We start from the raw sequence: 17068 nt of genomic DNA, 5'->3' as shown, positions 1-17068 counted from the left end.
TGTGCGCCTGGCATTGACTTCATCCCCTACTGTCTCCCACTGCCTTTTGAGCATATGTCTGGAGGGCCTCTTGCTCCCCCGCTGCGGATATAGGATGTCCCTCCTTCTGTACACCTCTTGCGCCAAGGCCTCTAGTGCATCATCAGAGAGCCTTGGTCCACGCACTCTCGCAGGCCTGGTACCAACTCGCACCGGCAGATTGGTGAGGTCTGGCATGCAGATTGGAGGATGTGGGATTTAGTGGTGCGCAACTTTTATTCAATGTTTTAACATAACTCATCAGTGTGTAAACATAGGGACGGGAGCTGCAGCTGTGTTTTACGTGTGCGATGTCTGTTCTCTGTTCAGACTCCATGCAGAGAACAGATTGTTATTTTTAGCAAATTACAGGTATCGGCTACCTTTAAGAGATTTTGGCAGGCTGTCAGTGAGACATCCTGCCTTTAAGAGACTGGGACTCTCCCTGCTGGTGAAAAGTGGAAATATCCTTGAATCCTCGTGTCAACGCAGGTTTGCAACGCTGCTTTTCGGTAAGTACTGAGGCCGGACGAATGTCTCGTCCTGCCTGCAAAGGAAGCAGCGGGCGCAGGTTAGTCGCGGATCGTGGTACCCGTGCCCGGTTATTGGTCGAATCCAATTTAACCCCCGTGGTGTTTTTTGGACACGAAGGGAATCAAGGGATATAGTGATAGGGCGGGAAAGTGGAGTTGAGGTAGAAGATCAGCCATGATCTTATTGAAAGACGGAGCAGGCTCGAGGGGCCGTATGGCCTACTCCTGCGCCTATTTCTTATGTTCTTATGCCAGGGCCATCTGAGTGCTCATTCACACTGGGCAAATATATGCTGGAGCAATCAGTGAACATACAGCAAGGCTGTGTGAATACTTACACTCGCTGAGTGAACATACCAGTCTTAGAAGGTCCCATCAGAATGGGAAGGAGCAGCACTGGGGTACTTGCAGCAACACTGTCTGTCAAAGTGGGATGGAGTACACTGGGTGATTGTAGAATTATCCAAGTTTCGGGTCTACGCTAACACATGTTGCCATTATCTTGGATCAGGGGCTACATGGGAAAGTAGGAGTTGATTCAACTCCAAGGTACTGCCCTTAGAGTTGGATGTTCGTACTTTACATAGAATTTTACAGCACAGAAACAGGCCATTCGGCCCAACAGGTCTATGCTGGTATTTATGCTTCACACAAGCCTCCTCCCCACCTAACTTCATCTAACCCTATCAACATATCCTTCTATTCCTTTCTCCCTCATGTACTTACCGAGCTTCCCCTTAAATGCATCTATGCTATCACCTCAACTACTCCTCGTGGGAGCGAGTTCCACATTCTAACCTCTCTCTGAGTAAACAAGTTTCTCCTGAAATCCTGATTGGATTTATTAGTGACTATCTTGTATTTATGGCCTCAAGTTTTGGACTCCCCACAAGTGGATTTGTTAAGAACACTCGCCTGTTTGTTGCTCCAAATCAGAATTGGATAAGAACGTATTCACACCAACACATAGTGGCAGCTGGAACGAGATGGCATGTGAGTGAGGCCTAATAACAACACTGAGCCTACCAGGTGTGCAATAGATAATCCACTCGGTAGGTTACAGCAACAGAAAGATAGAGAGCAGAAAACATGTCAGCATTTCAATAAATTCCCCAGAGAAATTTCATTCAAAAAGTTTTAAGTGGTGGGTGAGTTCGTTCAAAGATTGGAGTGGTACAGGAGAACAGCCAGTTTATGCAAAAAGGATTAGGAGATTCAAATTTGCTCAGTGATGTACATGATGGAAAAAAGCAGAAAATATTCAATGCTTATTTAACTGTCAGGCAGAGAGAAAAAAAAGACTATATGATATCTGTGGACAGATTTAAGCATTGTATGGGTGAGTAGAGATACAATTTTTAGAAGAGTGGAATTTAACCAAAGAAAACAAGCAGAGGAATCTATAGACAGTTTCATCACATTCCTACGATATTTATGACACACTATCCAATGAAATGATTTGTGACCACACTTTTTTTTTATTCATTCATGGGATGTGGGCATCGCTGGCAAGGCCGGCATTTATTGCCCATCCCTAATTGCCCTTGGGAAGGTGGTGGTGAGCCGCCTTCTTGAACCGCTGCAGTCCGTGTGGTGAAGGTTCTCCCACAGTGCTGTTCAGTAGGGAGTTCCAGGATTTTGACCCAGCGATGAAGGAACGGCGATATATTTCCAAGTCGGGATGGTGTGTGACTTGGAAGGGAATGTGCAGGTGGTGTTGTTCCAATGTGCCTGTTGACCTTGTCCTTCTCGGTAGTAGAGGTCGCGGGTTTGGGAGGTGCTGTCGAAGAAGCCTTGGCAAGTTGCTACAGTGCATCCTGTCGATGGTACACACTGCAGCCACGGTGCGCCAGTGGTGAAGGGAGTGAATGTTTAGGGTGGTGGATGGGGTGCCAATCAAGCGGTCTGCTTTATTCTGGATGGTGTCGAGCTTCTTGACTGTTGTTGGAGCTGCACTCATCCAGGAAAGTGGAGAGTATTCCATCACACTCCTGATTTGTGCCTTGTAGATGGTGGAAAGGCTTTTGGGGAGTCAGGAGGTGAGTCACTCGCCGCAGAATACCCAGCATCTGACCTGCTCTTGCAGCCACAGTATTTATGTGGCTCGACCAGTTAAGTTTCTGGTCAATGGTGACCCCCAGGATGTTAATGGTGGGGGATTCGGTGATGGTAATGCCATTGAATGTCAAGGGGAAGGTCATTGATAAAGCAGCTGAAGATGGTTGGGCCTAGGACACTGCCCTGAGGAACTCCTGCAGCAATATCCTGGGGCTGAGATGATTGGCCTCCAACAACCACTACCATCTTTGATCAACCTGTTAGATGAAAGATGGCTAGAAAGGCTTCAGTTTGACCCTAACCTTACGCTTGAGAAGGTGGTACAACGGGCAGAACAGAGTGAAGTTGGTAAATGCAACATAGGGCAGGTCGAAGTGAAAAAAAATGTAGATCTGTGGAAAGCCTTAACAGTCCACACAAGGCTCCCAACCAAATGAAAAAGAGCCATTAACAGAGAAAGAAGTCCACTGATGAGCCTAAAGTCTGTGATAGGTGTGGACGTTCATTGCCAGACCACAGCGATGTCTTCCCTACTGTAGACACAGCGTGCTGCACATGTCCCTTGGTTGATCCTTAGCAATACCTTAAACAAATTCAAGCTCACACAGGAGCAGATGTGACAAGTCACTCCAAAATCTCAGCACCTGGAGAAGCTAGCAACTACACCACAGCACTCCTCCCTATGGATAATGGACAAAATCTAGTTTGGGACATCATTCCCTGGATATGCAAGGCAAGTAAATAAGATAGTTTTCTAAGGAAGAGACAGCGATGGAACTAGATATTTATGTTGTGTAAGATATCTGGCTCCTAGGATGTCCAGGATTTCAACCGATCAGAATTGTGTCCAGAGTAGATGCAATACAAATGGGGAAAGAGTATCCCAACTCTTCAACAAACCAGACAAGCTCATAGGAACAGGAAGAGGCCCTTCAGCCCCTTGAGCCTGTTCTGCCATTCAATGGTTGATCTGTACCTCTGTGCCATTTACTTGCCTTTTCTCCGTATTCCTTAATACTCTTGCCCAACAAAATCTATTGCTCTGTTTTGATAATTTCAATTGACCCAGCATCCTCAGCCTTTTGGCGAGACACTTCGAGATTTCCACTACCCCTTGCGTAAAAAATGCTTCCTGATTTCATTGCTAACTGACCGAACTCTAATTTTATTATGCCCTGTTGTTCTGGGGGTAGACCAGATCAAATTGAAACCTGATGTAGTGTCCTTTCCCATCTCTTGCTCTCTATTATATATCCATTTCAATGCTCTGAGTGTAAGAGAAGAACTTGCCAGGCTAGCTTTGATTTCTCAGATCAGATAGAAGCACCCAGGGACTGGTGTCCTGGTATCATTGTCATCCTGAGCCCAACAGGCAATGTACAGATCTATGTGCATTTGACAATGATAAATGAAAGCTCCAGCTTGAAGAAACATGTACTCCCACGGGTAGGCCTGAACTTTAACCCTGCTTGGAAAAGCGGAAATCTTCTCCACGGTCAATTGCAATTCAGGATTTTGGTCAACACCACTTTAAAAATTTGCCCCACTAACAACATTTATTATACTGTTCAGATGATCTAACTTTTTAAAGAAATTTCCAGTTGAGATTTCCTCAGCACTAGAATATTGTCAGATGCATTGTCATTAGAAGGGCTGGAAGGCATAAAATAGAGCAATATTTTGGCACAATGCACCAGAATCCAGAACACTGGCAATCCAACAGATAAAAAAACAAAGCGTGAAGTTTATAAAAAGAGATTAAAGCTCATTGAACTCATGGAAATTCAGGTAACTGAACTGAAAACAGGTTGAGCAATAGGAAGCAGAGAGTGCTGATGAATAGAAAAAGCTATTGCTCCTGTAATTCATGCCAACATTTTTCTAAAGATACTCCAGGCTCAGGCTCAAGTGTAAATTACATAGAAATTACAACACAGCTCAACCAGTCTGTGTTGGTGTTTATCCTTCACATGAGCAGTAGCCCTAATCCCATGTGCTCGCGCTGCCTCTATATCCATTTATCCCCCTTTCTTTCAACCACCTATCCAACCTATCCTTAGATGTTGGCATGGTATCTGCTCCAATCACCAACTCCGATAGTGCATTTCACAGCCTCACAACCCTCTGTTTAAAAAATAATTCTGCTCTCTGGGGGTGCATGCACACAAATCTTTGAAGGTGGCAAAACAAGTTGAGAAGGCTGTTAAAAAAGCATATGAGATCCTGGGCTTTATTAATAGAGGGACACAGTACAAAAGCAAGGAAGTTATGCTAAACCTTTATAAATCACTGGTTAGGCCTCAGCTGGAGTATTGCGTTCGATTCTGGGCACCACACTGTAGGAAGGATGTCAAGGCCTTAGAGAGAGTGCAGAAGAGATTTACTAGAATGGTGCCAGGGATGAGGGACTTCAGTTATGTGGAGAGATTGGAGAAGCTGGGGTTGTTCTCCTTGCAGCGGTGATGTTACTGAATTAGTAATCCAGAGGCCTGGGCTAATAATCCGGAGTCATGAGTTCAAATCCCACCACGGCAGCTGGGGAATTTAAATTTAATTAATCAAATGAAATCTGGAATTAAAAAATACTAGTATCAGTAATGGCGGCCATGAAACTATCGGATTGTGGTAAAAACCCATCTGGTTCACTAATGTCCTTTAGGGAAAGAAACCTGCCGTCCTTACCCGGTCTGGCCTATATGTGACTCCAATGTGGTTGATTCTTAATTGCCCTCTGAAATGGCCTAGCAAGCCACTCAGTTCTACAATCTCGCTAAAAAAAGTCATAATAAGAATAAAACCGGACGGACCACCCGGCATCAGACCACTAGGCACCGGACACGACAACGGCAAACCAAGCCCAGTCGACCCTGCAAAGTCCTCCTCACCAACATCTGGGGACTTGTGCCAAAATTGGGAGAGCTGTCCCACAGACTAGTCAAGCAACAGCCTGACATAGCCATACTCACAGAATCATATATTTCTGCCAACGTCCCAGTCTCTTCCATCACCATCCCTGGGTATGTCCTGTCCCACCGGCAGGACAGACCCACCAGAGGTGGCGGAATAGTGATATACAGTCATGAGGGAGTGACCCTGGGAGTCCTCAACATTGATTCTGGACCCCATGAAATCTCATGGCATCAGGTCAAACATGGGCAAGGAAACCTCCTGCTGATTACCACCTACCGCCCTCCCTCAGGTGATGAATCAGTCCTCCTCCATGTTGAACACCACTTGGAGGAAGCACTGAGGGTAGCAAGGGCACAGAATGTACTCTGGGTGGGGGACTTCAATGTCCATCACAAAGAGTGGCTCGGTAGCACCACTACTGACCGAGCTGGCCGAGTCCTGAGGGACATAGCTGCCAGACTGGGCCTGCGACAGGTGGTGAGCGAACCAACACGAGGGAAAAACTTACTTGACCTCGTCCTCACCAATCTGCCTGTCGCAAATGCATCTGTCCATGACAGTATTGGTAGGAGTGACGACCACACAGTCCTCGTGGAGACAAAGTCCCTTCTTCGCACTGAGGACACCATCCAACGTGTTGTGTGGCACTATCACTGTGCTAAATGGGATAGATTCAGAACAGATCTAGCAGCTCAAAACTGGGCATCCATGAGGCGCTGTGGGCCATCAGCAGCAGCAGAATTGTATTCCAGCACAATCTGTAACCTCATGGCCCGGCATATTCCTCACTCTACCATTACCAGCAAGCCAGGGGATCAACCCTGGTTCAATGAGGAGTGTAGAAGAGCATGCCAGGAGCAGCACCAGGCGTACCGAAAAATGAGGTGCCAACCTGGTGAAGCTACAACTCAGGACTACATGCATGCTAAACAGCGGAAGCAACATGCTATAGACAGAGCTAAGCGATTCCACAACCAACGGATCAGATCAAAGCTCTGCAGTCCTGCCACATCCAGTCGTGAACGGTGGTGGACAATTAAACAACTGACGGGAGGAGGAGGCTCTGCAAACATCCCGATCCTCAATGATGGCGGAGTCCAGCACGTGAGTGCAAAAGACAAGGCTGAAGCGTTTGCAACTATCTTCAGCCAGAAGTGCTGAGTGGATGATCCATCTCGGCCTCCTCCCGATATCCCCACCATCACAGAAGCCAGTCTTCAGCCAATTCGATTCACTCCACGTGTTATCAAGAAACGGCTGAGTGCATTGGATACAGCAAAGGCTATGGGCCCCGACAACATCCCGGCTGTAGTGCTGAAGAATTGTGCTCCAGAACTAGCTGCGCCTCTAGCCAAGCTGTTCCAGTACAGCTACAACACTGGCATCTACCCGACAATGTGGAAAATTGCACAGGTATATCCTGTCCACAAAAAGCAGGACAAATCCAAACCGGCCAATTACCACCCCATCAGTCTACTCTCAATCATCAGCAAAGTGATGGAAGGTGTCGTCGACAGTGCTATCAAGCGGCACTTACTCACCAATAATCTGCTCACCGATGCTCAGTTTGGGTTCCGCCAGGACCACTCGGCTCCAGACCTCATTACAGCCTTGGTCCAAACATAGACAAAAGAGCTGAATTCCAGAGGTGAGGTGAGAGTGACTGCCCTTGACATGAAGGCAGCATTTGACCGAGTGTGGCACCAAGGAGCCCCAGTAAAATTGAAGTCAATGGGAATCAGAGGGAAAACTCTCCAGTGGCTGGAGTCATACCTAGCACAAAGGAAGATGGTAGTGGTTGTTGGAGGCCAATCATCTCAGTCCCAGGACATTGCTGCAGGAGTTCCTCAGGGCAGTGTCCTAGGCCCAACCATCTTCAGCTGCTTCATCAATGACTTTCCTTCCATTATAAGGTCAGAAATGGGGATGTTCACTGATGATTGCACAGTGTTCAGTTCCATTCGCAACCCCTCAGATAACGAAGCAGTCCATGCCCACTTGCAGCAAGGCCTGGACAACATCCAGGCTTCGGCTCATAAGTGGCAAGTAACATTCGCGCCAGACAAGTGCCAGGCAATGACCATCTCCAACAAGAGAGAGTCTAACCACCTCCCCTTGACATTCAACGGCATTACCATCGCCGAATCCCCCACCATTAACATCCGGGGGGTCACCATTGACCAGAAACTTAACTGGTCCAGCCATATAAATACTGTGGCTACAAGAGCAGGTCAGAGGTTGGGTATTCCGCAGTGAGTGACTCCCCTCCTGACTCCCCAAAGGCTTTCCACCATCTACAAGGCACAAATCAGGAGTGTGATGGAATACTCTCCACTTGCCTGGATGAGTGCAGCTCCAACAACACTCAAGAAGCTCGACACCATCCAGGACAAAGCAGCCCGCTGGATTGACACCCCATCCTACGCCATAAACATTCACTCCCTTCACCATTGGTGCACTGTGGCTGCAGTGTGTACCATCCACAGGATGCTCTGCAGCAACTCACCAAGGCTTCTTTGACAGCACCTCCCAAACTCGCAACCTCTACCACCTAGAAGGACAAGAGCAGCAGGTACATGGGAACAACACCACCTGCATGTTCCCCTCCAAGTCACCCACATCCCGACTTGGAAATATATCACCGTTCCTTCACTGTCGCTGGGTCAAAATCCTGGAACTCCCTTCCTAACAGCACTGTGGGAGAACCTTCACCACACGGACTGCAGCGGTTCAAGAAGGCGGCTCACCACCACCTTCTCAAGGGCAATTAGGGGTGGGCAATAAATGCCGGCCTCGCCAGCGACACCCACATCCCGTGAACGAATAAAGAGGAACAGAGAAGGATAAGGGGGATTTGATAGAGGTGTTCAAAATGATGAACGGTTTTGATAAGAGTAAATAAGGGAAACTATTTTCAGTGGCAGAAGGGTCAGCAACCAAAGGACACAAATTTGTGATTAGCAAAAGAACTAGAGGCCACATGAGCAAACATATTTTTTACACAGAGTGTTGTTATGCTCTGGAATGCACTGCCTGAAAGGGTGGTGGAAGCAGATTCAATGGTAACTTTCAAAAGGGAATTTGATAAATACTTGAAGGGAAAAAAATTACAGGGCTACGGGGAAGGAGTGGGGGAGTGGGACTAATTGAATAGCTCTTTCATAGAATCGGCACAAGCACGATGGGCCGAATGGCCTCCTTCTGTGCTGTAACATACTTAATCTTGTAGTGATATCCTCTCATTCCAGATCCCTCAGTCACTGGCAACAGTCTGTTTCTGTCTACCTTGTCCCACCCCTTCAGAATTTTAAACACCTCCATCAAATCATCCTATAACCTCCTCTGTTCCAATAAACCGCCCCAATTGTTCTAATCTTGCTTCATATTTCTAGTTCCTCACACCAGCCAGCATCCAAGTGAATCTGCGTTGTACCCTTCCCGTTGCCCCAACATCCTTCCTATAATGTGGATCCCAAAACCGCACTCAGAACTCAAACTGTGATCGTACTAATAAAGCAGGGTTGATGGAGTTAACAGGGTGACGCCTTATGCTGGAGGTCTGCTGTTCTGTGCCAAACATTGGTGGAAGCTGGACTTTTGCCCTGTTGATCCCAGTCATGCTGTTAAAAGGAGATGCAGCAAGAGAAAAATGGACGCTTTGTGGGTAGAAGGGAAGAAGCAACTGGAAAGAATTACCTTGATCTACTTTCAAATACCGACCTGCATCCCATTACAATGTAGCACTGACAGATACCTGGAACAAAGTCAACAAGTAAAGCAAGCTGCCAAGCCTCCATGTATTCCCTTCCCTTCCCCGCCTCCCCCCACCCCGCAATTTTGAATTTTGTCACTGTACACTGGGGTACATCAAGTGCAAATTGTACGTACAGGAGTTACAACAACAATTAGCATTTATACAGTGCCTTTAATGCGGTAAAGCGTCCCAAGGCATTTCACAGGAGCCAGTATCAAACAAAATTTAACACCGAGCCGAAGAAGGAGACATTAGGACAGGCGACCAAAAGCTTGGTCAAAGAGGTAGGTTTCAGGGAGCGTCTTAAAGGAGGAGAGAGAGGTGTAGAGACAGAGAGGAGGGAATTCTAGAGCTTCGGCTTTAGACAGCTGAAGGCACGGCTGCCAATGGTGGGGAAAAGGAAGTTGGGGATGCACAAGAGGCCTCTGGATTACAGAGATAGGGACAGGCAAGGCCAGGGATGGACTGAACACGAGGATGAGAATTTTAAAAATCGAGGCATTCAGGGACCAGGAACTAATGTAGGTCAGTGAGCACAGGGGTGATGGGTGAGCAGGGACTTGGTGTGAGTTATGATACGGAGTTTTGGCTGAGCTCAAGTTTCTGGAGGGCGGAAGATGGGAGGCCGGCCAGGAGAGCATTGGAATGCTCCAGTCTGGAGGTAACAGGATTAAGGTTTCAGCAGCAGATGGGCTGAGGCAGGGACGGAGATGGGCGATATTACGGAGGTGGAAATAGGCGGTCTCAGTGATGGAGAGGATATGTGGTCGAAAGCTCAGCTCAGGGTCAATTGGGATGTTGGCATGAAGTTTATCACATTCAAATCGCCTGCTAGGTGAGACACCAGCACTGAGCAATCACTTCACTTCTGCTGCCATCAATACACATGGTGTACCTCATTACACCAGTCTCAGTATGTTTTCCTCTAAATGTCCATGTTAGAAGTGTGGAATATATAGATATCATTTGATTTGGGGAACGTACAGTTTAATGTGGCCAGCTGACTTCAATCCTAACAAGATCTGTACAAGAGCAATTCAGATTTTATCCATTCTCGGGATGTGGACATCAGTGCATCAGAGTATTTTCAAAATGGCGAGAAGCTAGGAACTATGAATGAGTAGAGAGATTTAGGGGTCCAAGTACACAAATCACTAAAGCTAGCAGACAGGTACAAAAAATAATTTAAAAGGCTAATGGAATATTGACCTTTATCTCAAGAGGGCTGGAATACAAAGGGGTGGAAGTTGTGTTACAGCTGAACAGAGTTCTGGTTCGACCCCATCTGGAGTACTGCATTCAGGTCTGGGCACCACACCCCAGGAAGGATATATTGGTCTTGGAGTGGATGCAGCACAGTTTCACCAGAATTATATCGGGGCTAAAAGGGTTAAATTATGAGGACAGGTTACATAGACTCACCTCCTGACTCCCGAAAGCCTTTCCACCATCTACAAAGCACAAGACAGCAGTGTGATGGAATACTCTCCACTTGCCTGGATGAGTGCAGCTCCAACGACACTCAAGAAGCTCGACACCATCCAGGACAAGGCAGCCTACTTGATTGGCACCCCTTCACCACCGGTGCACCGTGCCTGCAGTGTGTACCATCCACAGGATGCAATGCAGCAACTCACCAAGGCTTCTTCGACAGCACCTCCCAAACCCGTGATCTCTACCACCTAGAAGGACAAGGGCAGCAGGCACATGGGAACAACACCAAATGCATGTTCCCCTCCAAGTCACACACCATCCCGACTTGGAAATATATCACCATTCCTTCATCGTCGCTGGGTCAAAATCCTGGAACTCCCTTCCTAACAGCACTGTGGGAGAACCTTCACCACACGGACTGCAGCGGTTCAAGAAGGCGGCTCACTACCACCTTCTCAAGGGCAATTAGGGATGGGCAATAAATGCCGGCCTTGCCAGTGACGCCCACATCCCATAAACAAATTAAAAAAAAGACCAGGCTTGTATTCCCTTGAATATAAAAGATTAAGGGGTGATCTACTTGAGGTGTTTAGGATGACAAAGGATTTGATAGGGTAGATACAGAGAAACTATTTCCTCTGGTGGGGGAGTCCAGAACAAGAGGGTATAATCTTAAAATTAGAGCTCGGCCGTTCAAGGGTGATGTCAGTAAGTACTTCTTTACACAAAGGTGTAGTGGAAATCTGGAACTCTCTGCCCCAAAAACCTGTTGAGGCTGGGGGTCAATTGAAAATTAAAAACTGAGATTGATAGGTTTTTGTTAGGTAAGGGTATTAAGGGATACTGAACCAAGGTGGGTAGATGGAGTTAAGATACAGATCAGCCATGGTCTAAGTGAATGCCGGAACAGGCTCAAGGGGCTGAATGGCCCACTCCTGTTCCTATGTTCACTGACAAGGTTAGCATTTATTGCTTATCCCTAGTTACCCTGAGAAGGTGGTGGTGGGCCTTCTTCTTAAACTGTTGCAATACAACTGAGTGGTTTGTTAGACTACTTCAGAGGGCAATTAAGAGTCAACTATGCTGATGTGGGACTGGAGTTACATATAGGCCAGACCAGGTAAGGATGGCAGGTTTACTTCCATAAAGGATATTAGTGGACCAGTTGGGTTTTTAAGAAAATTCGACAGCTTTATGATCATTTTTACTGATACCAGTTTTTTTCTTTATTTCCAGTTTGTTTATAAACTGAAATGACTTTTTTAGGATTTCTGAAGTGAAGGTAGGCCTAATGGAGATCACTTGAAGCAAGCTTCACTATTCGAGACAAAAAAAAGAGCTTCTCTATTTCAAACTCTGAAGAAAGTGGTCATTGAGACATGGTGCACACCTTCTCAAACCACTAGTTAACCACAAGGTGTGACCACAAGGAGGGGTATTAGAGCTGAAGAAGGGAAAATGTTTCCATTTCAGGCACCCAGTCTCCCAGGTTATTGTACAGGATAGATTCAGCCCCAAACTCAAAAGAGTGAAACCCAAACTGTGTTACAATTACATTTTCCATTTCCCACATCAGCCCTTCCTGTGGCCTTTCTGGGTGCGACTGCTAATTTAGTGTCAACTGACCCATACCTGCAACACTGCTGGTTGAGATTACCCAGACTTATTCCACACAAGATCCTTACATCCAACAGGTTACAACAGACTTTCATCCCATCAATCTGGGCTGGATTTGAACCAGAGATGAAAGAGGAGTGTGCTAACCCACTTAATCACCCAGTATCTCCCACGTTTTCCAACTGTGCAGCACATCGTCCCCTCCCATTCCCTCTCAGGTCATTCCTGCAAAACAAGCACTTGTTACAATGTGCTAAGAATCTACTTACATGTACGTAGTGTCAGGCTCCAGGCATCTGATTATCAAAGATATCGAGTTTGACACCTTGTCTGGAACTTTTCCCAACATTACACAGGGAGTCTTGGATCCAGAGGCAATGTCATCTACGAAACTCAGCACCGATTCTGCAGAGAGATGGGCAGTGAAGAATAAAAACACTGTTGTCTGAGTAACAAGTCTAGAGTTCACAGAGCTGAATTTATTAACCGAGCAACAGCAGCCCAAATGTGATCACCCAGCACGGCTCAGTTAAGTACTTTCCACTGAAAATGATGGTCACAGAAATGTCAAATCAATATGAAGAGTGTCATGATCAAAGGCCAGGTTTTATTTGGGGGGAACTGGAGATCCAAATTCTTCCATAGCATTCAATATAAACATTAATGAGCTGAACCTCACTGAGGTCTGGTTTCCTCCACAGAAACATACTCTAAAACAGGGGGAGAAGTCTTGCCCAGTTCTGTGATGCTCATAATTTCCTGCCCTTTAAAAAAAAGTGGACGCAACAGTTAAGTAATTCACTGCTGTATATGAAGACCAACTAAGGCCTTGTTTGTGAGCCCCCAGTAGAAACTTGTGCCGTTTCCCACTGATTGCTACAAATGCGGGGGGATTGTGCAACTGAGCTGCAGTTGTTACCGTAACGTGCCACCGAGATGGGGAGGTTGCATCAACATCTCAGATCAGTCATGTCTCGTACAATCCTTTCTCATAGTATTCAGGCTGAAACCACAAAACACACCCAATCTGTGACCAACTGCCTGCACCAAAACAGCAGGGTGATAGGGGACAGCAGCCAGGGCAGGGGATGGAATTACATAAAATTTACAGCACAGAAACAGGCCATTCGGCCCAACTTGTCTATGTTGGTGTTTATGCTCCACATGAGCCTCCTCCCACCTTACTTCATCCAACCCTATCAACATATCCTTCTATTCCTTTCTCCCTCATGTACTTATCTAGCTTCCCCTTAAACGCATCTATGCTATTCGCCTCAACCACTCCATGTGGTAGTAAAATTTTACATTGAATACCATCTGCACGTTTAGAAAACATCAAACCATCAATTTTTACTTCATGTGATTATCTAAAAGATGACTTGCTGCAAAATCGGTTTCTAGTACTGGATAACTATCAGTGACATGTAGGGCCTGAAGGTTAAAAGAGAACACAAATCAGATGACGTTTCAGGTACAGACCCTTTCTCAGAACTGAAAGATATAACAGATGAATAGCATTTTAAAAAGGAACAGAAAGGGGAAAGGGAGGTGGGTAGTACAAACAACCACACACACACAGAGAAAAAGACATAGAATGACCTGCAAAGTGGTAAGGTGGAGAACAGGAAATGGTTTAATGACAGAAGTGATACGCACAGGCGACAAAAGGAGGCATAATGAGAGGAATCAAAGAAATAAGAGACATATACAAGACACTGAGTGTGAGACGAGCTGAGGGGGAATAGTTAAGTAGAACGTAAAGCATGAAAAACTGGCAAAGCAGAGCAGGCACCATCGGCCCAGGAGCCTGGTGGATGAAAAAAGTAGGTTGACATCAAGGGTGCAGACCACACTGCCAGCACAGTGTTCCAACAGGGGGTCCCCACCCCAAGCACCATGTGATTCATTGCCTTCCCCCATTCCCTGAAACACAGGCACACCCAGTATATTGCCAGTACGCACTGCTAGAGAGAAAATGAGAACTATAGTTCAGGTCTGAAGTTGTTAAAATCAATATTACGACCAGAGGGCTGCAGAGTGCCTTATGGAAAGATACTGCTCTTCGAGCTTGTGTTGAGCTTCATTGGAACAGAAGACAGGGAGGTCAGAGTGGGAGTGGGGCAGAGTACTGAAGTGACAAGTGACAGGGAGCTCTGGGTCACACTTGCAGACAGAAGTATTTGGCAAAGCGATCTTTCAGTCTTTAAAATCTAACCTGACTACAGTTCAATGTATACATGCTACACTTATGCATCCATGTATATATTTAATACACATGTTGAGTCACATTCACGGTCATGAATATTCACATCTCTGCACATGCTTTCTGAGCAGAGTGTCCATTGACACCACTGTGTCAGCCAATGAGTTGGAGGTGGGGCGGGGCTTACGGCAGGATTCACAGCAAACAGTCTACTTTACAGCAAACAAAGTCTATGTACTCAGCAAACATAATCTCTTTAAACGGTGCACTACAACAAACAGTCTACAGAGTCTATTTAAAAAGAGTCTCTACAAACTACAGCAAACAGAACTCATGACCAAAACTACAACAACTTCCCCCAATAAAAGCAGGGTGATTTCTCCAGCAAAATGCAGTGAATGGAGGATAGTTATATAGTAATTATGTGCCTAAATAAATCCCAGTCACCTACAGCAGTGTAGTCTCCATGCGTGATTGGTGGGGGAATTACCCAATCATCTCTATTCTGGATAGGAATAGTGGTGTCACTATCTGCAGCCCTTTCTGAGATGAGCAGATACACACACACAGGTATACACATACTGTATTTAGCCATTCATGCCGACATAACACATTCACACATTGAAGCACATGAACACACATTCCAATCGAGACTCATTCTCACATTGGCTTACACATGGATCAGTGTACACGCATCAGTTTTGCAGCACGGTAACTGCATATCTCAGCAACTTATCGATCCCGTGAAAAAAAGTCTAAATCACAATAACTTGTATGCGTGTCATCAACTCTCATTTATCATTGTGTGTTAAGTCCATGTCAGCACCTTGTTAACTCTATGATATATCAGTGTCCCATAAACTCACTCACCCATTCCTTTACACAGGCAGGCAGGCGATCGCTCTCTCTCTCACTCACCCATTCCTTTACACAGGCAGGCAGGCGATCGCTCTCTCTCTCACTCACCCATTCCTTTACACAGGCAGGCAGGCGATCGCTCTCTCTCTCACTCACCCATTCCTTTACACAGGCAGGCAGGCGATCGCTCTCTCTCTCACTCACCCATTCCTTTACACAGGCAGGCAGGCGATCGCTCTCTCTCTCACTCACCCATTCCTTTACACAGGCAGGCAGGCAGGCGATCGCTCTCTCTCTCACTCACCCATTCCTTTACACAGGCAGGCAGGCGATCGCTCTCTCTCTCACTCACCCATTCCTTTACACAGGCAGGCGATCGCTCTCTCTCACTCACCCATTCCTTTACACAGGAAGGCAGGCGATCGCTCTCTCTCACTCACCCATTCCTTTACACAGGCAGGCGATCGCTCTCTCACTCACTCACCCATTCCTTTACACAGGCAGGCAGGCGATCGCTCTCTCACTCACTCACCCATTCCTTTACACAGGCAGGCGATCGCTCTCTCTCACTCACCCATTCCTTTACACAGGCAGGCAGGCGATCGCTCTCTCTCTCACTCACCCATTCCTTTACACAGGCAGGCAGGCGATCGCTCTCTCTCTCACTCACCCATTCCTTTACACAGGCAGGCAGGCGATCGCTCTCTCTCTCACTCACCCATTCCTTTACACAGGCAGGCAGGCGATCGCTCTCTCTCTCACTCACCCATTCCTTTACACAGGCAGGCAGGCGATCGCTCTCTCTCACTCACCCATTCCTTTACACAGGCAGGCGATCGCTCTCTCTCTCACTCACCCATTCCTTTACACAGGCAGGCAGGCGATCGCTCTCTCTCACTCACCCATTCCTTTACACAGGCAGGCGATCGCTCTCTCTCTCACTCACCCATTCCTTTACACAGGCAGGCAGGCGATCGCTCTCTCTCTCACTCACCCATTCCTTTACACAGGCAGGCAGGCGATCGCTCTCTCTCTCACTCACCCATTCCTTTACACAGGCAGGCAGGCGATCGCTCTCTCTCACTCACCCATTCCTTTACACAGGCAGGCAGGCGATCGCTCTCTCTCACTCACCCATTCCTTTACACAGGCAGGCGATCGCTCTCTCTCTCACTCACCCATTCCTTTACACAGGCAGGCAGGCGATCGCTCTCTCTCTCACTCACCCATTCCTTTACACAGGCAGGCAGGCGATCGCTCTCTCTCTCACTCACCCATTCCTTTACACAGGCAGGCAGGCGATCGCTCTCTCACTCACTCACCCATTCCTTTACACAGGCAGGCAGGCGATCGCTCTCTCTCTCACTCACCCATTCCTTTACACAGGCAGGCAGGCGATCGCTCTCACTCACTCACCCATTCCTTTACACAGGCAGGCAGGCGATCGCTCTCTCTCACTCACCCATTCCTTTACACAGGCAGGCAGGCGATCGCTCTCTCTCTCACTCACCCATTCCTTTACACAGGCAGGCAGGCGATCGCTCTCTCTCTCACTCACCCATTCCTTTACACAGGCAGGCAGGCGATCGCTCTCTCTCTCACTCACTCACCCATTCCTTTACACAGGCAGGCAGGCGATCGCTCTCTCTCTCACTCACTCACCCATTCCTTTACACAGGCAGG

General features: G+C 47.1%; 1 protein-coding gene across 1 annotated transcript in view; it reads right to left on the bottom strand.

Moving 5' to 3' along the window:
• Positions 1-17068, bottom strand: part of astn1 (astrotactin 1) — a 2273142-nt gene that overhangs the window by 73461 nt on the left and 2182613 nt on the right. Inside the window, exon 20 of the mRNA XM_067989612.1 lies at positions 12594-12729. Coding sequence (XP_067845713.1) covers positions 12594-12729 — 136 coding nt within the window. The remainder of the gene's footprint in view (positions 1-12593; positions 12730-17068) is intronic.

The sequence above is a fragment of the Heptranchias perlo genome, chromosome 9 (assembly GCF_035084215.1).
Source record: "Heptranchias perlo isolate sHepPer1 chromosome 9, sHepPer1.hap1, whole genome shotgun sequence".
Lineage (NCBI taxonomy): Eukaryota > Metazoa > Chordata > Chondrichthyes > Hexanchiformes > Hexanchidae > Heptranchias > Heptranchias perlo.
Note: the sequence above shows the minus strand (reverse complement) of the source record. Positions and strands in the feature narration are given on the sequence as shown.